At 51.6% G+C, this 22,452-nt stretch overlaps 1 protein-coding gene across 2 annotated transcripts in view; it reads right to left on the reverse strand.

Moving 5' to 3' along the window:
* Camk2a (calcium/calmodulin dependent protein kinase II alpha) overlaps positions 1-22,452 on the reverse strand; it is a 68,513-nt gene that overhangs the window by 20,611 nt on the left and 25,450 nt on the right. For both annotated transcript variants that reach the window (XM_070036395.1, XM_070036396.1), the window contains exons 3-13: positions 20,941-21,000; positions 14,199-14,253; positions 13,083-13,148; positions 12,902-12,974; positions 10,083-10,185; positions 8,710-8,793; positions 8,495-8,589; positions 7,364-7,486; positions 6,938-7,021; positions 5,530-5,572; positions 2,440-2,480 (exon numbers count right to left, since the gene is read on the reverse strand). In XM_070036395.1, coding sequence (XP_069892496.1) covers positions 2,440-2,480; positions 5,530-5,572; positions 6,938-7,021; positions 7,364-7,486; positions 8,495-8,589; positions 8,710-8,793; positions 10,083-10,185; positions 12,902-12,974; positions 13,083-13,148; positions 14,199-14,253; positions 20,941-21,000 — 827 coding nt within the window. The remainder of the gene's footprint in view (positions 1-2,439; positions 2,481-5,529; positions 5,573-6,937; positions 7,022-7,363; positions 7,487-8,494; positions 8,590-8,709; positions 8,794-10,082; positions 10,186-12,901; positions 12,975-13,082; positions 13,149-14,198; positions 14,254-20,940; positions 21,001-22,452) is intronic.

The raw sequence follows: 22,452 nt of genomic DNA on the forward strand, positions 1-22,452 counted from the left end.
CCCTCCTTCATTCCTTCCTTCCCTCCTTCATTCTTCCTTTGCTCCTTCCTTCCTCCCTCCCTTCCTTCCTTCCTTCCCTGTACTGGGGTTTGAACCCAGGGCCTCATGCTTGGCCTGGTGTAACTACCCCTAGAGCCACACGTGCAGCCCAGGTTTTGCTGGTTATTTTGGAGATGGAGTCTGCCTAGGCTTTCTTTAAACCTTGATCTTCTGGATCTCAGGCTTGTGAGCAGCTAAGATTTCCAGGGGAGAACCAGTGATGCCCAGTAGGGCCTCCCCAGATTCCATTCCACCACATCTGCTGTTTTATTTTCTAATAGCCAAATAATTACGCATAATCACATGTCACTCAATGACAGGGGCACATCTTGCGAGCTGTGAGTAAGTGACTTTGTAATTATGCAAATGTTGTAGAGTATCCTCAAATAAACTTAGTTCTTACAGCCTGCTACACACCTAGGGATACAGTATAACCTATTGCTCCAAGGCTACAAACACAAACATATACATTACTGTGCCAAATGTTATAGGCAATATAACACATGGCTAGAAATTGTGTACCTAAACATATCTCAAGATAGATATAGTAGAAAAGAAACGTAGAGACTATAGTGGTCATATATGCCTGTAATCTCAGCACTTGGAAACTTGAAGCAGGAGGATTAGGTGTTCAAGGCCAGCCTATGCTATGTAACAAAACTATAACTTCACAAAAAATATATATATAGAAAAAATACTAGGAAATATGCAGCAGGGTGTGGTGACTCATGGCTGTAATCTAAACTACTCAGGAGGTTTCCATAGAGAAGATCACAGAAAGCACTTAAGAGACAAACCTGGGCATGGTAACATGGGTCTGTCATCCCAGGTATGTTGGGAAGAGTAAATAGGAGGATCATGGTTCAGCAGACCTAGGCAAAAAGCAAGACTATGCCACAAAAGTAACCAAAACCAAGAGGGTTGGAGGCATAACTCAGGTAGAAGAGCACCTGCCCAGCAATCACAAGACCATGAGTTCAAACCCTAGCTATCACAACAAATTTTTTTTTAACTTTAGGAAATTCAAAATTTCTAACTCTATCATAATCTAAGGGAATTCCATTGTATATAGTTTGTCCCTAGTAGAAACATTACAAGGCACATAACTGCATCTTTCAAGAACAATAAGATGGGATTTTGCTGCTTTTGCTTGTTTTTAAAGCCCGAGTTTTATAAATGATCATAAGTCCACATCTGGCCCTAGGGGAAACTCAAACAGAAGGAAACAAAGTGCAGAGGTAAGGCCAATCCTAACTTTGACCATCTAGCCCAGACCTCCTCCAGGGAACCCCTGACACATTAAAGCTGAAGACCTGAAAACCATAAATGCCACCATAAACAAAGCCATGCAGAACTACCAGCATACCTAGGTGCCTACATTCTTACAGCATCTCATACTGCTCCATGTCTTGGGCCCAACCCAGCCTTGGGTCCTGGCCAGGTATTCTCTGAGCCCATAACAAAGCAGGGTCGCCAGAGAGAAGAACCTATAAGGCAACTGAGTATGAAGGGAGCGTGCAGAGAGTGGGCACCAGGCTCCCAAGAGAGCAGAGGGAGAAGAGAGAAAAGATGGAAGGAGAGGTCAGCAGGGCATGGAAGAGAACAGCTCAGCATCAGGAGTGGGCATAGGGGATAGGTCCAGTGAGGGAAGGGGATCCTTGGCACTGAGTCAGTCAGTGGGTCTTGGTGGGAAAAAAAAAGACTTGTGGATCCCATTGTCAGAGGGAATGGCTGGCCATCTTCCATGGGCCTTCTGAGTTAGACTAGTGCATGCAGCAGGGCAGCCCAAGCCAGCCCATTTACACCTGGCAGGAGATCTCCCTTTGTGACCATTTCTGTCCCTCCTTGCATTCTCTTGTTCACAGACCTCCAGCCCTGAAGAGCATCCCATCGCCCCAAACCCAAAAGCAAAAAACACCACCAGCTGGGTGCTGGTGGCTCATGCTACTTAAGGAGGCTGAGATCTGAGGATCACGGTTCAAAGCCATCCCAGGCAGGAACATCCCTGTGAGACTCTTATCTCCAATTAACCACCAGAAAACCAGAAGTGGCGCTATGGCTCAAGTGGTAGAGTGCTAGCCTTGAGCTGAAGAGCTTAGGGACAGCGCCCAGGCCCAGAGTTCAAGACCCACAATCAAAAACAACAACAACAACAAAACCTCTTTCTGATCTGTCCCAATCCTTGTGCTTATTCCAACCCAGGCCACCAGCTCTTCCCTCCCTCCTGCAAAGACACCCCCTACCCCCAATTTGCTCCCACCAGCAAGACCAGAACCTGACTATAGATATGATTATGTCTTTCCAGAACACCATGAGAAAGGCCTGAACCTGAAAAGCCATTCCCTGTGGTTGAGCAGAGACCCTGCCTAGATAGGCATGCCAGGCTCTCAGTGGACTTACCTTCACACCGTCATTCTTCTTGTTCCCTCCACTCTTCCCTCCTGTGGAGGAGAGAAAGTAGAGGGTTAGCAACACCAGGCAGGGCACCAGGGCCCATAGGGCCAGAAAGAGCAGCATCCACAAGTATCCGGCAAGGAGCTAAAGAGTAGACGATGTAGGAACAGAGCTGGCTCAGCAGCTTGGGGGAGACTTCCTCCTCCTGCTGCTCCTGCTGCTGCTCCTGCTGCTGCGGTTGCTGCTTCTCCTCTTCCTCCCTCCTCAGCAGAAGGGGACTGCCTGTGTCCCACTGGTGGCCCTGGGATCCCCAGTTCCCAACAATTTCAAATACAATTCTCTGGCTTCATGGGTGGAGGCTGTATCCAGCCCGTCCTGAGACGGCGGGATCACTGCCTCAGCCTGGGGACTCCCTCTGGACGGTAGTCACCGCTGAGGCCTGCTGCCCGGCTGGGGGCTGGACGCTCCCCCCTAACATGCCCGCCCTCCCTGGTCTTCTCTAATTTTAGCCCCATGCTGCCTCAGAGGTCATGTGTCAGTCCTGCCTACTCACTCTAGACAGCTGCAGGCTGCATTTTGCTGGTGACAAGAAGCAGATGCCCCCCACTGGGGCCCACCCCTGTCCAATTCCCAGCCCCTGCCTTCCTCCCCAGAGGCAATCTCAGACTCAGTCAGGCCTCACACTGGGGCTGCCTATATTCCTGGTGGTGAAGAGCAACAACAGCTTCTTCCTGCCCCCTTCCTTCCCTCCCTCCCCTCCCCCTCTCTCTCCGAAAGGCCTTCCACCTCCACCTCTGTCATATCCCTTTCCTCCCTCCTCATTTCCTGGCTGGAGAGCCCTGGCAGTGGGCATCAGCCAGAAAGTGACATGAATGTCCAGCCTTGTCCTGCCTGGCATCTAGCTTCTTCAGACCTTAAGCACTACCTTAAATGAGGCAGGACTCCAGGAAATGCTTAGCACAGTACTGAGCCTATCTATACAGTTGGTGCTCAGTAAGCATGTGAGCTAGGGAGTGGGGTCGAGGATGCCAATGTTCCAGGGACTCTCAGAGATGGTCTCGTAGCTGATCCTGCTCTCAAGCTCCCCTGCCCGCCCTCCCCCCGCATTCCCACCTATGACCCCTCAAGACTCATCCTTGTTTCCCACTTACAAACCAAGCTATGGAAGGCTGCTCTGTGACCCATGTCTGGGAAGAGCGTCTGTCCCCTGCAGGCTTTGTGAGCTGGGCCAAGATGAAGAGGAGGAGGCAGGGGATTCTTGCCCATGTACCTGAAGGAGAGTGTGCATCCAGTATGCCCAGATTCTGGTTTCTAAGAGATCACAGAAACCTCAGGCTTTCTATGAGATTTTGCAAGGCTTAAAAACTCATTCCAAACCAGGTGCCAGTGGCTCACACCTATAATTCTAACTTCTCAGGAAGCTGAAATATGAGGATCATAGTTCAAAGCCAGCCCCAGCAGGAAAGTCTGTGAGATTTTGATCTCCAATTATCTATCAAAAAGTCAGAAGTGGAGCTGTGGTTCAAGTGATAGAACACTAGTCTGAAACAGAAAAGCTCAGGGACAGTGCCTAGACCCCCAGTTCAAGCCCTAGGACCAGCATTTAAAAAAAAATCCAAATTTTTTGCCATTGTCTTTCTCCCTCCTCCCCCCCCATGCTGAAGATCAAAAACAGGGTCAATGGGGCTGGGAAGGTGGCTCAGTGGTAGAGCGCTTGCGTTGCATGCATGAGGCCCTGGGTTCGATTCCTCAGCACCACATAAGCAAAAAGAAAAAAGCCGGAAGTGGTGCTGTGGCTCAAGTGGTAGAGCACTAGCCTTGAGCTGAAGAGCTGAGGGATAGCGCCCAGGCCCAGAGTTCAGGCCCTACAACCAGACCCAAACAAACAAAAAGCAAAACAAAACCAGGGTCAAATCTTAAATAATCTTAAATAGCCATTATCTACCTACCTACCTATCTATCTATCTATCTATCTATCTATCTATCTATCTATCTATCTATCTATCTATCTATCTATCTATCTATCTGTCAATAGCTGTGGCTATACAAAGCACAGTTAGAGATGGGTGTAAACCATGGGGCCTATGCTACGACTCTAGACTAGCATGCTTCAGAGCGTTGCCATTGTTTTTGTTGTTGTTGTTTAAAAGACTCTGACTGTCTGGGATGGGAGGCTCAGCTTTCAACTTAACAAACAGCAGGACCTTGTCTAGGGAGAGCCTGATGCTGAGCCATGGCCTTCCCTCCTGGCTGGTCACACGGGCAACATGGTCCCTTTAGTGGAAGCCAGGCCTATGCCCTACTTAGAGCTGACCTCTGGCCACACTCAAGGCAGGCAAGCCTCTGTGCTGGCCCAGAGCTAGCCCCTCGGGCGAGTTGTCCTATCTGTGGTCTATATCTGTTCTGCTGCCCTATCCATGCCCAGGGTTCCCCTAGAGACAGGCCTCAGGCCGACCAGCCTATGTGCCACAAGGAACTGCTTGCTAATCTCTTCCTCTTCTCTGTTTGGGGCTACCTGGTAAGGTACTTGGGTTCTCCCTGCCTTGACCAGCCTGCACTGGACACAGGCCTGAGAGGCTCCTGCTGCTCTCCTTGTTGGCCCAATCTGGTTATGACCAGTTGCTCTGGGTTTGTCAGAGCAATGCTAAAGGCAAGCTCTGCCTCTCTCTAGTCCTGTGAGCTGGGGGTGAGTCAGAAAGCACCTCCTTGAGCTTCTGCTTCCTCGTCTGGAAAAGAGAGATGACACAGCCCCTACTGCCTTGTCTTTGATGTCACAGAACAGAAGCTTGAGGGCAGCTGGGCACAGGGCTCTTGTGGTGGTGGGATGTTGCTGTGTTCCCTCAGCCTAGCTCCATGTCCGTTGACTTTCTGTAAGCCTTCCCTCGGACTGGCCCAGCCAGAGAACCCCAGGATCTCCAGATAGACGGCTAATGAGGTCTTGGTTTGCTGACCTTTGAGTTCTTCTTCTTGGCTTTGTGGCAGGTGAGTAAGACCCAGTCATATCACCATCTGCAGACCCCATTCTGGGGTCACCCAGCTACTCAATTGGACAATGATCCAAGTAGACTAATGTGGGGCTCCAGGCCCACTACCTACCAGAGAAGTTCCTGGTGGCCAGCATGGTGGTGAGGATGGCTCCCTGCAACGCATAAGAGGAGGGCCGGGAAGGAGGTGGCCGTGAGGAGGAGAAGAGAGAGATGAACAGGAGGGGCATGGAGAAGGACAGGTAGACAAAGACAAAGCCTCTACCCCTTCCCCATCATTTATCCTCCTTTCCCCCACCCCAGCAGCCCAGACTCACTTCCCCCTTCCTGGAGAAGCCAGCTTTGTCTCGCATAGCTCTTGGAACAGGGCCATCCAGGGCATGGATATTAATAGGTCCAATAGTCTGTCCGGCTAAATCTGTGGCCAGTGGGGAACTTCGAAAGGCCATGGAAGCTTCTTGCTTAGGCAAGTATGGCAGGCCATGAGTCCCTCTACTGGGTTGAGAGTACCTCACTCCAAGACCAGCGCATCCTCCATGATCTCTGAGCTCAGACCTGGAGGATTCACCATGGGGAGAAACCTCTCTCCACAAGGCTCTGGGGGGCACAGCTCTCCTGATCCTGACACTCTCTGACTTGGACCTGCATCCAAGTCAGACACTGTCTTAATCCAGTTCTCTGTGATGTTAAGAGTCCCTGGGTCCCACATGGCTCCCGTGATGCGTTGGAGCATCGTGCAGTTCTCCTAGCTTTGTGCCAGCCATCACTCCCTGGCTGTGTCCCTGTTCTCAGTCCTCATTCAAAGCCTGGGTGAGGAAGTTCCCAGAGAGCCAGGACTTCTACATCTGTCCTCCAGTGTCCTTTCAGGATGTGTGATGGCTTGCCTGTTACAGGAGGTGCTGTCCCCACCCCATGCACTCACAGAACTTGCTGACAGAGGTAGCTCAGGGCCACATGGATCCCACAGTAGCTTTCCCAAGATGACAACCATTCTCTGAGTGACTTGACCATTCTCAGCATGTAGCATCTTGGCCCTCTGATCCCACTGTGGTCTCCCCAGTCATATTTTGCCTGCATAAGCTTCCACCAGCCACCAGGAACCACTTGTGATCCCAATGGCTGTGCAAGCCTTCACTCCGTTTGGAGCATCTTCCTAATCTGACTCTACAGTGGGCTAATACCTGCTTGTCCTTCATGATTGGCTTAAATGCCACTGGCTCCAGGAAGGCCTCTTGGTATTCTTCCTGAGTCCTTCCACCTTGGAGTGCCACTGTGCTCTGGCATCCTCCCCTCGGTGAGGCACAGCACTCACCAGTGGCCCGAAGTATCCTGGTGTCTTCTCCACCCAGCACAGATGGGGTGTGGACGGGATCTAAACCACTGCTCACTCCTCAAAGCCCAGCCCCACCAGCCAGCATGCAGTAACGTTCAAGACATGCTTGTTGAATCCGTGAGGAAAGAATGAGTGGGCCTGGTGGGAGGAGGGAAGGGGAGTGTGTCAAAGGACGATGGCCCAGTACCTTCAGCTTCCTCCTGGCATTGAACTTCTTCAGGCAGTCCACGGTCTCCTGTCTGTGCATACAGGAGGCCACAGTGGACCGGTGCTAGAGGAAGAGAAGGAAGTCTGAGATGAAGGCAGAAGGGATGCTGTGGCTGCCTGAGGTTCCCCAGGGTTGGGGGGGGGGGGGAGCATGGTTGGTAGAGATGTGGCTGGGTAACTTTTGCCCTAGGGGGTGGTGCAGGGTGCTTGAAGTCCTGGCATTGAGACAGTCAGTGCCCGTGTCACCCCTTGTTCTGATTCCAGCCCAGGGTCTTACCCATTTCTACATCATCTCCAAGGACTAGGAGGGCCAGAGACGTTTGGATGAAGCCTCCCGAGCCCCACATGGGGGCTGTGAGGCCAGAAGCAGGAGAAGCCTCTGAGGGTCCCGGGTTCTGAAGCTCACCGATATCCAGGGGTGCTTGAGGGCCTCAGCGGCTGTGATGCGCTTGGATGGGTTGATGGTCAGCATCTTATTAATCAGATCCTTGGCTTCTGGAGTAACGGTGTCCCATTCCGGTGATGGAAACTGGAAGGGGCAGAGGGGCCAGGTTTGCCCAGCCTGCCCCAGGCCACCCCTGCGATCCCTCAGCCCCTGACTGGCAGGGGAGCAGTCAGGGGCCCTGCTGCCTAACCACTCACGCTTCCACAACCACAGCCTGGAACTCTCGTGGACCAGGGAATGGAACAGGGCCGCTGACCCTAGGACAGCCCAGAACATGGCCAATGGGAAAGAAGACCCAGCTCTGTCTTTCTGAGGCTGGGGCTTGTCAGGAGAGCAGGGCAGGGAGCCACAGTCTACACTAAGCCTGGGTTCAAGTCCAGCTTTCCTCTTCTAATCTGTGAGATCTGGGAAAAGTCATGTGAGCTCCTGAGCCATCCCTAGGGGCATTGTGAGGCTAAAATGCCATCTGAATCACCTGACACCTCACATGCCAGATACCGACCTTGCAGAAAAGCGGCACAGCCTAGTAGTCAGAAGCATGCTCACTAAGAGCCAGACTGCTGGGGGTTCAAATCCCAGTTCTATGTCTTGGCTATGTGATCGGGGCAGTGGTTTCTCCTTTCTGTGCCTTAACTTCCCTATCTATAAAATGAGGTAATAACAGTTACATGATATCACAGATTGGGCTAAGGATTAAATGTATAAGCAAAGTAAAACACTCAGAAGAGCACTGCACAAGTACTAGTTACATTAGTATCGTTATAGATGAGAGAGAAAAACTCTGGCCAGTCCTCATTTCTTACCCCACATTGGTGTTGCTTCAGCCTTTTAGGGCCCCATGGGAGAAATGCCCAAACTTGGAGCCCCAAGCCACCTGGAGCCCTAGCCTTCTCATGGTCATCACCTGGCCCTGGTCAGCTTTTCCGCTTCTCTGGGATTCATCCTCTGTCCCCGAACTAGAGAGTGGCAGAGGGATCTAAGTGGGCTGGGAAGAAGGGGAGTCCTGGACTCTCTGGACCTGGCTGTGTGCTGGCATTCCCTGGGGAGGAGCAGCAGAGGGAGGAGGGGGCTGGAGAGGGGAGTGGCACTCACATCATAGGCACCGGCTTTTATCTGCTGGTACAGGCGGTGCTGATCCTCATCCCAGAAAGGGGGGTACCCAACCAGCAGAATGTACAGGATGACCCCTGGAGAGAGGACCAAGACCATTTTAAACCTTTTGTGGGGCGGAAAGATAGGAGAGGGATGATGGCAGTGGAAAAGAGAGAGGGAGCCCGGGGAGCAAACGGGCCTTCAGAGGGACTCACCGCAGGCCCACAGGTCCACTGGCTTCCCGTATGGGTCCTTCCTCAGCACTTCTGGGGAGAGGTATCCAGGAGTCCCTGCGAACCCTGCTCCCCAGACACACACACAGGCAGACACACACACAGAGGTTGGCACGTGAGTAATCTGGAGCAAGATCCTGCCGGGAGAGGGGATGAGGATTGCCCTGGAGCTGGAAAACAGCCCCTGCCTCCCCCCCTCCCCAACCCCCAGTCGCAATTGTACCATCAAACCTCAGCAAAACCTCTGAACCCAATCTGATTGATAAGTACACGGCAGGCTTGCCGTGATTCCCCGCTCCAGAGCTCACAGCCAGACAGCAGGAATCAGTCACCGAGCCGCTTCCTTCCCGCTGTCGCTAGACCTCTCTCACAACCCTCCCACCACTTGCTGATGGCCGGAAGTGCAGTTCCTTGTCCTTGTCTCCTGTGCGGAGAGCTGAGCCCTTTGCCTAACACACTTCTGGGTGGGAGCTGCCTGTGCACTGTCTGCAGGCTTGGTCTCCATTCTAACTTTGCCCCTAGGTCCCTTGGGTGGTTTCTTTACCTTCCAGGCCTCAGTTTCCTCATCTGTCAGATACTTACCCAGGATTGAGAGGATTAGTTGGGATGAAGGACACACAAAACACATAAGTAGCCTTAGTATTTAATTCCTAGTTGTTGAGTGTATGTGCTAAGCACCAAGCTGGGCTCTTTCTGCTCTTGTTCTTAGTGACCTTCATACAACCTTGAGGAGCATATTTGTATTGTTCCTTTGCAGATAAGGAAACGCTGGTTCTGAGAGGTGAACTGACTCACCTAGAGTCACACACTTCTTACGTAGCAGAGTCAGGATGTGAGCCCAGAGCTTAGTTCTTATCATTGATTGATACTGCCTTCTAAGGGCTGGAATTCGTCAGTGAAAGCACCTGACTAGCAAGCAGTACAAAGCCCTGTGTTCAAACTCCAGGATCACCAAAATGAATGAATGAATGAATGAATCAATGAATCAATGAATCTTGCCACTAAAAAGTAGCCCCAGATTGTTGAAGTATGCTCCATTCTACCAAAATCCCAGTGTGCTGGGTCATCGGAGCTCAGGTTTTGGCTGTACCTCTTTCAAGCTCACCGGACCTTTCCCATGCCTGTCCTGTCATCTGCAAAAACAGGACATTGACCTCCTATGCAGACATAAAGGGGCACAGAGGGTGTGTGCAGCAAGTGGCATCCAGATGCCACTGTGGTGACAGCCCTGCCTAGGCCAGGCACTGACACCCAGCATACACCTCATTAACCCTCCCTTCCTCCCCCCAGCCAGAGGCCCCAGGAGCCCCATGTCACCCATAACTGCCACCCCTGCCATTCACGGCAGCACTCACCAAACCATGCCTGCTGCTCCCCCTCCACCTCAATGGCCAGGCCAAAGTCTGCCAACTTGACTGCTGCACCCTTGAGCTTGGAGGCCAGCAGCAGATTCTCCGGCTTCACAGAACCAGGAAGAGGAAAGGAGTGAGGGAGGAAGAAGAGGGGAGAGGAGAGGCTAAGATACAGTCAGTAGATGCTGTTTCTCAGCCTAGGCCTAGGGAGAGTAGCTGGACAAGTTCAAGCTTCCCACCCACATCCACCCCTGGCCACAGAATCCAGAGCTGCAGTGCCAGGAAGGGGATTCTCCTATGGCAAGACTTCCATCCTTTGTAACCTTTCTCCACCAGTCAGCCCAGGACTGGGAGCAGGGGCTGGGGGCAGGCAGGGCGGGATGAAATGTACAGCCACTATGATAGTGAAGAAGCAGTGGCATTTAGTACTAGCCCTGGCCTGTGTCCCACATGTTCCCTCTGTCTTACCTTCTCAGAAACCTTTGCTCCAACCTCAGGCCTGTGTACTTCCTATCCCCCCTGCCAAGTTTTCTATGCACTAGTCCAAGTTTCTCTTTGTCTTGTCTCACCCTTATGGGAGACCCTGCAAAGCTGTCTACTCTACCCAAAGGAGCTCTTGGTAACATCCTAATTAATTCTCATCGTCATGTGTTCTAAGTAGTTGTCATTTGTGTAAAAGATGAGAAAACTGAGGCTGAGAGAGGCTGAGTAATTTGACCACGGTCACTCAGCTGGTAGGTGATAATCAAAATCAAGGCAAAAACACATTCCTTAATCCCTCCTGGCTAAGAGACTGTGGAGCCCAATGGGCCATAGCTGGTTTGGGGAAAGCCCTGAGCCTGGCTTCTGGGCCATCAAGGCTGCTACTGCCTTCAACTGGCCTGCTCTCCCTGAATCTTTCACTTCCTGCTCGTCTCCCCTGGAACTCAGAGCAAGGGGAAATAAGAGGGTGTCCTCCACACTTCTGGTCCTAGCACTGTCACATTTATGCAAGTGATTTCACTTCTCCAAGCCTTCGTTTCCTCCCAGAGTAATAGAGACAGTCCCTACCTGACTTGAGGGGTCCGGTCTGTCTAGATTGATGGAGACAATCCATAAAAACACCTTGCAGTGTCTGTGTTATTTTCTTGATGGACATCCTAAGATGCACAGACTTCTTGTTTGCAGAGGTGTCTGGGGACAGCTGCTTTCTACTCTTCCTCCTACTTTCCCCCAGTGGGCCTTTCAAGGAGTCACACCTCCAACTTCCCACTGTCCAAAGCTAGCCCAGGCCCAAACAAATGAAGCTCCCGCGGCCTGCTTCACAAGGCCTCTTTTGTCCTCTGGGGACTACGTTCCCAACACATCCTGGGTCTCAGCAGTTTTCTGTCCCAATTTGCTGACTGTGTCACCAATTAGTGACAGAATGGCCTAAATCAAGGTGTTTTCCTCCTTTTCCAATTCCTCCTCCTCTTCTTCCTCCTCATTCCATGTGTGTGTGTGTGTGTGTGTGTGTGTGTGTGTGTGTGTGTGTGTGTGTGTGTAAGGGCTGTAGTACAATGGGAACAATCTTGGAGGGCACACAAAAAGAGGGGCAAGGGATTCTGTGCGGAGGACTGTGACTAGAAGAAAGACTCCAATTGGATGGAGCATGCTCAGGAGGGTGTCCAGGGTAAGGAGGGGCCTGGAGCCATATCCCTTGTGGAAATGCGTAATACCACCTGCCAAAGTCTCAGCAGCAGCAACAAAGCTGCCTGAGTCCCTCCAGGGGTGTTGGGAGCTGTATGCTTGATTGCTGTGGCAACACGACCAAGCAAAAGAAGGTTCCGAGATGGTGCCAGGGGCATCTCCCTAGGTGAGTTCACTGTCCCTAAAAGCCAGAGACTGGCAAAGTCACCCTGGAAGAGGTTGGGACAAGCAGTAGCTGTATGAAGTGACTTGAGGGGACCCTGAGGTCACAGAATCTGGCATTTGAAGGTCAGGTAGAACTGGAATGCATTCCTTGGGAAAATCCTAAAGACTTTTGCAGCCTTGGTTTCCTATTGGGCAAAGCAAGGATGCTGTGAGCTACCAGCCACAGGCTCTGCAGAGGTCTGATGGGACAGAGCTGTGCAGCCTGTGCTGGCCGTAGACTTATAGACCTGCCCCGTTCCTCCTTCCAGTCAGCTGAGTGAGTACTTGGCCTACCAGACACCCCAGAACAAGAACCACAGCAGGAAGCTGGGCCCTGGTGGCTCACACCTGTAATCCTAGCTACTCAGGAGTCTGAGATCTGAGGATAGCGGTTCAAAGCCAGCCCATGCAGGAAAGTCCTTGAGACAGTTATCTCTAATTAATTACCCCCCAAAAAGCCAGAAGTGGTGCGGTGGCTCAAGTGGTAGAGCACTAGCCTTGAGCAGAAAAAGCTCAGTGACAGTGCGTAGGCCTTGAGTTCAAGCCCCAGGACTGGAGCAACAACAAACGGACAGTAGCAGGCCTGTGTCCCAGGCACTGTGCTCTTAATGACTATGTGATTTCTATGGCAACCCCCTCTCTAGGGAAGCCAGGAGGACAAGAAATCCCTGGCCTAGTGGCTGGACCACTGCCTGGCTGGAATCTGAACCCAGCCCGCCCGCCTTTCCCACCCTGGTTGAACAACAAAGCATCTGGGCCTGGGCATCCAGAGCCCTGGGGCCCAAATCCAGTTGGCCCTATCTTCCTCATCTGCTAGTGGGGGAAATGTTCCCACCCATCTAACTCAGGTGGTTTAAAGGGATTCCAGCCAGGTGCAGCCAGCTTGAGGGGGAGGGAGGGAGAGCAGGAAGAGCGTTGGGCCAGAAGGGCTGCTGGGATAGGCTGCTCACCTTCAGGTCCCGGTGCACCACCCCCATCTGGTGGCAATGAAGCACAGCCTCTAGGATCTGCTGGATACAGTGACTGGGGAGAGAGGAAGGGGCGAGGCTGAGGGCAGGCCCTCTGAGAAGCTGGCAGAAGGCAAAACGCCCTGCACCCAGATACCACTGCCGGGCTCCACCTGGCACTCACCTGGCATCTGCTTCACTGTAATACTCCCGAGCCACGATGTCCTCAAACAGCTCCCCACCCGTGACCCTGGGGAGACAAGAGTGGAGTTACCTCCTCACTGAGACTCCAGCGCCACCCAGCCTGCGGGCTGTCGGGGAAGTCGTCTGGGAAGAGGGGCCAGTCCACTGGGCCGCCTGCTATTGCCAGTCCCTGTCCAGCACACCTTTCCTTCTTCCAACTACCCCCCCCCCCCACAACCGGGTCCTGACTGGCTTATGTTTATTTGGGACGGGGCTCGGAACACATGATTATGTTCGTCAAGCTCCTGGAAGCCCAAAGGCTTAGTTTTTTACTTTTCTGTTTGCTGTACAACTTAGCTTTAACACCCCCACACACACCCTTTATGTAGCCCAGACTGTACTTAAACCCTTGATCCTCCAGTCTCAGCCTTCCAAGTGTTGCGATTATAGACATACTGCACTACAACCGGTTATAACCTGCCTGCCTGCCTGCCTTTCCTCTTTCTTTGTTCTTTTTTTCTTTTTCTCTTCCTTTCTTCTTCCCCCACCCCTCTCTCTTTTCCATGCTGAGGTCTGAACTCAGGGCCTTGAGCTTTCTAGGCTGGCTGGCTCTCTACTACTCGATTCACATGTCCAGCCCAGCTCTTTGCGGGTTATTTTGCAGAGGAAGTCTTAAGGACTTGTAGAGCAGCTTTGAGTTACAGGAAAGTTGAGGAGAAAATGCAAAGTCTTCTCAGACAGCAAGTGTGTTTCACCCTCCTCTCCAATGATCGACAGCCCAGCAAAGCCTGTTCTAAAGCCGGTGGCATCGTTGATTTCTACCACCCACCCAGGAACCCGCCTGTCATTTCACTCTGGCTTTAACAAATCCTGTTCCAAAAGGCAACTTTATATTGCCATGACGAATGGCAAACCGGCATCACTGGCCACAAATAGCACAGAAACAAAAATAAATATATGATGCTGGTTTTAATCAGCAAACGCAGCTTGTACAGCTTAGGTGATAAGACAGCCACATTGGAGAGACTGAATAGAAGGAGTGCAGCCCACCCTGAAGACATTGGGGACCCCTCAGGCCACCCCTGCCAAGGCACCCCGCACCCACATGTAGACTCACAGGTCGAAGATCAGATAATGGTGTCCCTCCTCAGAAATGCTGTCATGGAGCCGCACTGTGGGAGGGGCCAAGGCAATTCGTTACATCTGGACACGCTGGTTGCCACCCCCACCGCCCCTCTCACTCCCATGTAGCCAATATCCCAACTACTCAGCCATTGAGTACACACTTGGCACTGCACGCTTTTCTGGTGACATCTGGACATATGTAGATGGCACACCAAGAGCTCAGGCATTGCTGAAAAAGGCTTAGATCTAAAGACGAAAGACCTCTGTTGTATCAAAGTTGGACCTTCTCCCTTCTCCAATCCTCAGTTCCATTGGTGGGCAGGCTTGAGTCTTGGAAGAAGCCTGTGGCTCTAATTTCTGCCATGGACTGGATGGCTGTGTGACTGTGAACAAGTTGCTAAGCCTCTCTGAGCCTTTTCCTTTGCCTGGACTACAAAAATGACACTTTTTAAATTACAGGTGTTGCCAGGAGCCGGTGGCTCACACCTGTAATCCTAGCTACTCAGGAGGCTGAGATCTGAGGATGGCAGTTCAAAGTCAGTCCAGGAAAGAAAGTCTGTGAGACTCTTATCTCCACTTAACCACCAGAAAATTGGAAGTGGTGCTGTGGCTCAACTGGTAGAGTATTCACCTTGAGCTGAAGAGCTCAGGGACAACACTCAAGCCCAGAGTTCAAGCCCCACAACCGACCAAAAAAAAAAAAATGACATGTGTTGCTGTAGAAGTATATGAGGTATACAGTTGGTGCTCACACAGTGCTGGTCTTAAGCTAAAACCCCTGTTCTGCTCCTATGTCTGAAAGACAATCAAGTTGTGGGGGCTGGGGTGGGAGTGACAGCAGTGTGTCCCTGAGCTCAGGCTGCTGTAAAGCTGCCATCTCTTCACAACTCATTTACCAGCAACAGAAAACTCCCAGGAACCCAGAGCTCCCAAAAGCACCTGAGCTTTTTAACAGAAGGGCCTAAGACCCGGGGCTGACCCTGAGGGCTCTGCCCTGTCAGCACAGGGCCAGCTGTGAGAGCAGAGGGCCCGTCCTTTCCTGAGCTACAGCCTAAAAATGTGCACGCAGCAGGGCTGGGTCAGCTAGGCTCCTCCCTCACAAAGAAAAGCCAGGCAGCTGCTAGAACAATGCGGTAGTTTATATAGCCACTGGCTTGGAATCATCTCCAGATCACGTTGTGTAGTGGAAAAGCAAAGTACACGCAGTATGATTCTTTCTAAAGAGGATGTATTCACTAAGCTTATGCATGGCACCAGTCTGGGAGAACTCAGAGAAGCAGCTTTGGAGTACCCATGGGAGAAAGAAGTAGGGGAAGACTCGATTTTCACTGTAAACCCTACGCCACTCAGTTTTGATCATGTATATGTTGCTGACTCAGAACTGAGCCTCCTTGGCAGGCAGTAATGGCTCATGTGATCTTAGCTACTCAGGAGGCTGAGATCTGAGGATCACAGTTTGAAGCCAGCCCAAGCAGGAAAGTCTGTGAGACTCTTTTTTCCAATGAAACACCAAAAGACTGGAAGTGGAGCTGTGGCTCAAGGTGGCAGAGCATTAGCCTTGAGCAAAAAAAATTCAGGGACAGCACCCAGGCTGTGAGTTCAAGCTCTACCTGAGCCCCTTGGATGGCTATGGCTCTCATAATCACAAAAACTTCAGAGGCAGAAAGGCAAGTGGGTAACCCCTGGGGACAAGAGATAGAAGATGACAGGGCACAGGCTTAAATTAAAAGCTGGGAGCTGGGAGCTCCTGCCTATAATTCTAGCTACTTGGGAGACTGACAAATGAAGATCACAGTTTGAAGCCAGCCTGAGCAAAATAAAAATCCCATGAGCTTCTTATCTTCAATGAACTCCCCAAAGCCAGAAGCATAGAGTGCTAGCCAATGGGCAAAAGTGTTAGGCACTGAGTTCAAGTCCCAGTCTCAAACCCCAAAACAGCCAGAAGGGGATATGTGGTTCAAGTAGTAGAGCCCCAGCCTCGCATGAAAAAGCCTAATGAGAGTGTGAGGCCCTGAGTTCAAGCCCCAGTACCAGCACAAAGAAACACAACCAAACAGAATGCTCTAAAATATTAATCTATTCTCCCCGCTAAGTCATAGCGGAGGATCAAATCCAGGGGGTATCTAGGCAAGCACTCTACCACTGAGCCATATCTCAGTCTTAGGGTTTTAAGACAAGGTCTTGTTTGGGGTTTTTTGTTGTTGTTGTTGTTGTTGTTGTTGTTGTTGTTGTTGTTGTTTTTTGGTTTTTTGGGTATTTTTGTCAGTCATGGGGCTGGAACTCAGGGCTTGGGCACTGTCCCTGAGCTTTTGTGCTCAACGCTAGTGTTCTACCACCTTGAGCCACAGCGCCACTTCCAGACAAGATCTCATTTATATGTTTTTTTTGGTTTTTTTTTGGGTCCAGTCGTGAGCCTGAACTCTGGGCCTGGGCGCTGTCCCTCACTCAGCTCTTCAGCTCAAGGCTAGCACTCTACCATTTGAGCCACAGCGCCACTTCTGGCTTTTTTCTTTTTGCTTATGTGGTGCTGAGGAATCGAACCCAAGGCCTCATGCATGCAAGGCATGCGCTCTACCACTGAGCCACCTTCCCAGCCCAAGGTCTCATTTATATAATTCAGGCTAGCCTTGAACTCATGATTGTGTTGTTTCCATCTCATGAATGATAGGACTACAGGCATGAGCCACCACCTCCAGCAAAATAGTAAGACTTTCTTAAATGACATTATATACTGTCATAGTTTGGCTATGAAGTGTCTCCCCACGAAAAGTCTATGTGTTGAAAGCTGGGTTCCCCAGCTGGTGGCGCTATTGAGAGGTGATTGCATCACCAAACAGGCTCTCACTAGCTTTGTCCGTGGATTGACCCACTGATGAAGTCATAGCCGAATGGCTGTGTGGAGCTGCCGACCTAGTTGGAGGAAGCAGGTCACCAGGAGTGCCTGCTGAGGAGGATATCTTGTCCCTGACACCCCCAGTCCCACCCGCGGCACTGCCTTCTTCCCTTCTTCCCTTCTGGGCAGGCATGAGTGAGCATTGCACTCTACTAAGTACTTCCTAATATCCAATTCACCACAGCTTAGAAACAACAGAGCCAGTCCCTCAGGGACTGAAAGATCTGAAACCATGAGCCCAAAGAACTACTTCCTCCCTTTAATTTTTCTCAGCCACAAAAAGTGACATAAACTCATAGAAACCGACAGATGTGCTGGGCACTAGTGCTCACACCTGTAATCCTACCTACTCAGGAAGATGAGATCTGAGAAGTATAGCTTGAAGTCCGTACAGAAAAGTCTGTGAGACTTTTAATTAACCAGCAAAAGGCTGGAAGTGGGGCTGGGAAGGTGGCTCAGTGGTAGAGCGCTTGCCTTGCTTGCATGAGGCCCTGGGTTTGATTCCTCAGCACCACATAAGCAGAAAAAGCAGGAAGTGGCGCTGTGGCTCAAGTGGTAGAGCGCTAGCATTGAACTGAAGAACTAAGGGACAGCACCTAGGCCCAGAGTTCAGGCCCCATGACCACCACCACCACCAACAACAACAACAAAAGGCTGGAAGTGGCAGTGTGGCTCAAGTGGTAAAGTGCCAGCTGTGAGAAAAAAAAGAAGCCAATCAAGAACATGAGGACCTGAGCTCAAGCCCTAGCACCTACTGGCAAAAAAATAAATAAATAAACAAACAAAACCCAACAACAGCCAGGTGCCAGTGGCTCATGCCTGTAATCCTAGCTACTCAGGACGCTGAGATCTGAGGATCACGGTTCAAAGCCAGCTGGGGCAGGAAAGTCCGTGAGACTCTTATCTCCAATGAACCACCAGAAAACTGGAAGTGGCACTGTGGCTCAGTGCTATGGCTCAGCTCAGCTGAGGGACAGTGCCCAGGCTCAGAGTTCAAGAGCTACAACCGACAACAACGACAACAACAACAACAACAACAACAACAAAAACATGACAGATGTTTTAAATATATAAAGCAAAATTTTTTTTTGGGGGGGGGAGGGTCCGGTCGTGGGGCCTGAACTCTGGGCCTGGGAGCTGTCCCTCAGCTCTTTAGCTCAAGGCTTGTGCTCTACCACTTGAGCCACAGCGCCACTTCCGGCCATTTTCTTTTTGCTTATGTGGTGCTGAGGAATCGAACCCAGGGCCTCAGGCATGCAAGGCAAGCGCTCTACCACTGAGCCACCTTCCCAGCCTTATAAAGCAAAATCTTAAGAGTACATATGGTAGAATCACATAGTAATACTAATATATTTTTTTAAAGTAAGCACTTCTATACTTACCATTCATAGCATTTAATCTACTGGCCTTACTAGCTCTCCACTCATCTATTTTAATTTCTTAGTGCATTTCAAAGTGAAGGTCAGGCTTCATTTTTTTTTTAAATGTGTGTGGGTACTGACAGTCTTTTTAGTTTGTAGAATCCAGCAACCATCGGTTAGCCACGGTTATGCCTCCAGCCACCCTACCATGGGGGCGCCTGGCCGGATCCACTTTCGGGAAGCCTGCACACAGGGCACTTGGAAGTCCACATTCCCCTAGTGCTGCTGCTAGACGGGGAGCCCGCGGGAGAGTCGCAGTAAGCGAATCATTAGTGTGCCAAGGCCACGCGTGACTACATTCCTTCTCCTCACCCGCCTTCCTTCCAGGATTCTTGGAGAGTGGATGCTTTCTATCTACTCTGGTGGGAGGTCAACTTATTCCCTTTCCCAAATGGGAAGCCATGCAACAGCCAGAACCATCTAGAACAAGGCCCTTTGGAAGTGTGCCAGAAAGGCTGGGATCCGAGATCCACCCTCTGACCTCGGCCTCAGGACCTGAAAAGGCCTCAGGGCTCGTAGGATGCACTGAGCTGGGGGAAGTTTTCACCACCCCAGACTCAACTGTGCTGGTATAAATGGCTGCCCACCTGAGCAATTCCTAGCAGACTCAGAAGCAGGCTCTTTGGGGGGTGGAGGGTTATTCTGGTTGCTTTGAGCTCTGCTACAGCCTGAGTGGGGTGGAATCACAGCGCAGAACCCAGGAACAGGAGGCAGGCCTCCTTACAATTCCCTGTCAGAATGAGGACCACTCTGAAGAACACGTCAGCCCAAGCCCAAGAGAACAGGTAGGATTCACGGGCTACCACTGCAGTGGCATCCCTCCTCCTGCTACAGGGCGTAGAGTGTTTGTGTCTAATGAGTTGAATAGTCACTTGACTTTTAAGGATTTGGAAATAGAATAAGCCAAGCATGATGTGTCATGCCTGTAATCCTAGCACTCAAGAGGCTGGGAAAGAAGGATCCTGAATTTGAGTCTAGCCTGACCTGCATAAATGAGACTTTGTCTCAAATAAAAACAGAACAAAAAGTCATAGGACAAACAAATCTGAATTGGGTTTGGTCGTACATTCCTGCAATACCAGTATTTAAGAAGTTGAGGCAAGATTGTGAGTTTGAGGCTAGCCTGTGTTACATAGTGAGTTCCTCTCCCACCCCCCAAGCATAGAAGAAACAAGTCTGTAGCCTAGTTTTTATTTATACATCTGAAGTCATGAATTTCAGACATTCTTGTGATATTTTCTTTTTTCTTTTGCTACCAATACTGGGGCAGGTTTATACCTGTCTCTACTTATTCCTATTTCTATTTTGCATCTAAACCTTCAGAGTGTCCAAAAGGTCACACAGCAATGAAACAGCAAACCTAGGGTATGACCTGCAATCTGTCATCCCAAAACCCATAGCTTAGTCCTCCTAGTAAGGCTGGGAATGGGAAGGGGAGAGAGGTGCAAAATAGAAGGAGCAGCACTGACTAGAGATGGAGCAGCACACGCATGTGTAAACAGACACACACATACATGTGCCACTCAGCCTCTTTAAGTGTCGGAGGCTTAGAAATCACTCTCACCCCTCCAACACACACAGGAGACACTGGAAGCCCAGGTGAGCTGCAGGTCAGTCCTCCCCTTCTCCCCTTCCCCCCCACCACCACTATGGCAGAAGAGAGGAGCCCCTGGGTATAAATAGCAGACTGAGCTGCTTCCTCCAGGAGTGAACCCTTGGGCGCTGGGACCCCAGGAAGGTGTGGTGGCTGCTGTCATCGCGGGAACCCTCCTTACAGAGCTAGCTCCTCCACCAGGGCCTTGGCATCTGCTGGCAGCCTTGAGAGCTGAGACCCAGGCCCATGCCAGGCCCACCTTTCTACCTTTGCCAGTGCTCAGGCCTTGCCCTTGCTCAATGTTGAAAAGGGGCCGGAGAGGACAGCTTACCTACCAATACCACCCTGATAGCTGGGTCTCACAGCTGCTCCTCCCCTCACGACCCAGAGCCCTGACTGCAGGGACCTGCACCCATTAGCATAGGAGTGGGGGTGTCAGGCAGTGGGGCTCTGTCTGCGGTGGGTCCATCCCTGTTCTGGCTTCCAGAACACCTGCCCCGCACCCAGCGTCTCCAGGGACAGTCCACACCAGGCTGGCAGGGAGGTGGGTGGGGCCCTGTAGGGAGTGGGGGGCTGGGGAGTGGGCCCCACCACCGTGCAAGGTGACGCTCCCCCCTGGCCTATTTAGATCTCTCTGGAGCTCGGGGAACAGCTTTTCTGAAGGAGGCTGCGGCAGGCAGCATGGGACTGGAGGAAGGGCCTTTTCTTCACCTTCCCCCGAACCAAGCTGGTCTCCAGTCGCGTGGAGCCATGCAAGACGCCCTCTCTCCCACTCCTGTCGCCTCCGTCCCCGCAGAAAGAGAGCAGCTGCACCCCTGGCGCTCACCGATGTTGGGGTGCTTCAGCAGGCGGCAGATGCGGGCCTCGCGTTCCAGCTTCTGGTGATCTGAAACACAAAGGCCAGATGAGTCCCCGGGAGGGGTGGACCCTTCCCCAACACCCCAGCCACCGTCTTTTGGGACAGTAGTGGGGTGCGCTGGAGAGGGGAGCCCTGGGTCTCCCAGACTTGTGTGAGGCCCTGCCTGTCGACACAATCAGGTTCTAGGATTTTTCAAGTCACTTTCGGTGTGACAAGACCAAGCCCCCCCCAAGCCTGGGGTGCCCCCCTCTCCACCTGGGGTTCCCTAGCTTAGCTTATGCTGCCTCCCTTGCCTGGGGTGCCCCAGCCTAGCTCCTGCCCCCCTCCCCACCTGCTGCCCCCCTCCAGGCCCACCCCTCCTGTCCTGACTGTAAGGTCCGCTCCTGATGGCTAGCAGACTCCACCCTCCTCACAGCAAAGTCTCCACCCAGTACCTGCGTTACCTAGGCAACTGGCACACCTGGAAGAGGTCACATCTGCATCTGCTGAGGTCACATCTGAATTTGATGTGGCCACACCTTTCTCTGCCCATACCCTAGATAAGGCCTAGCCCAGGCCCAGACGCCCTCTCTCTCTCTCTCTCTCTCTCTCTGCTCTTTTCTAGCTCTTTCTCAGCTCTTTCCTTCTCTTCTCTTTCCTAGCTCTCTCTCTTTCCCAACTTTCCCAGATGCGCTCTTTTCTAGCTCTTTTCTCTCTTTCCCAGCTCTCTCAGCTCTCTTTCCCAGGCCTTTCCCCACCGCATGGAGGACCAAGATGGCCTGGTGCCAGCCGGAACGATGAATAAACCTACCCCTTACCTGAATACCACGTGCGTGCTGCTGTTCTTACTCGGCTACCTCTTTTTAAAAACCTAACACTGGCCTAGCAGACAGACTGCCGCTGGATTCTTCCCCTTCGCATGACCTCGGCCCTCTGGCTCTGACACTAGCAGCTCTCAGCACAGGTGTCTCAGCGCGCCCCCATGCGTCACTCACCACCCATCAATCCACCTGTAGACATCACTAGTTGCTAGCAACCTGCCTCTACTGCCATGATCAGGGCCCCTTCTGTGTTCTCAGTGACCTCCGAAAAAATGTTCCTCTATCTCATAGACACTTATGTCTTTAAAGCAGAGTCCCTGCCATCCCCCCCTACATGAATGCCTGGTACACAACAGACTCAAGAAATGGCTAAATGAAGCCAGGCACCAGTGACACATGCCTATAATCCTAGCTACTCAGGAGGCGGAGATCTGAGGATGGCAATTAGAAGATAGCCCGGGCAGAGACTCTTATCTTCAATTAACTACCAAAACCAAAACCAAAATAAAATGAAAACACCTGAAAGTGGAGCTATAGCACAGGTGGTAGAATGCTAGCTGTGAGCACAAAAGCTCAGGCCAGGGTGGCACAAAGAAAGAGGGGGGAGGGAGAAGAACTAAATGAAGGACAAATGACTGACTGTGTGCTCTGCACAGGAGCGCCTTCCTTTCAGAAGACT

The sequence above is a fragment of the Dipodomys merriami genome, unplaced genomic scaffold (genome assembly GCF_024711535.1).
Source record: "Dipodomys merriami isolate MVZ:Mamm:240054 unplaced genomic scaffold, mDipMer1.0.p SCAF_27, whole genome shotgun sequence".
NCBI classification, from domain to species: domain Eukaryota; kingdom Metazoa; phylum Chordata; class Mammalia; order Rodentia; family Heteromyidae; genus Dipodomys; species Dipodomys merriami.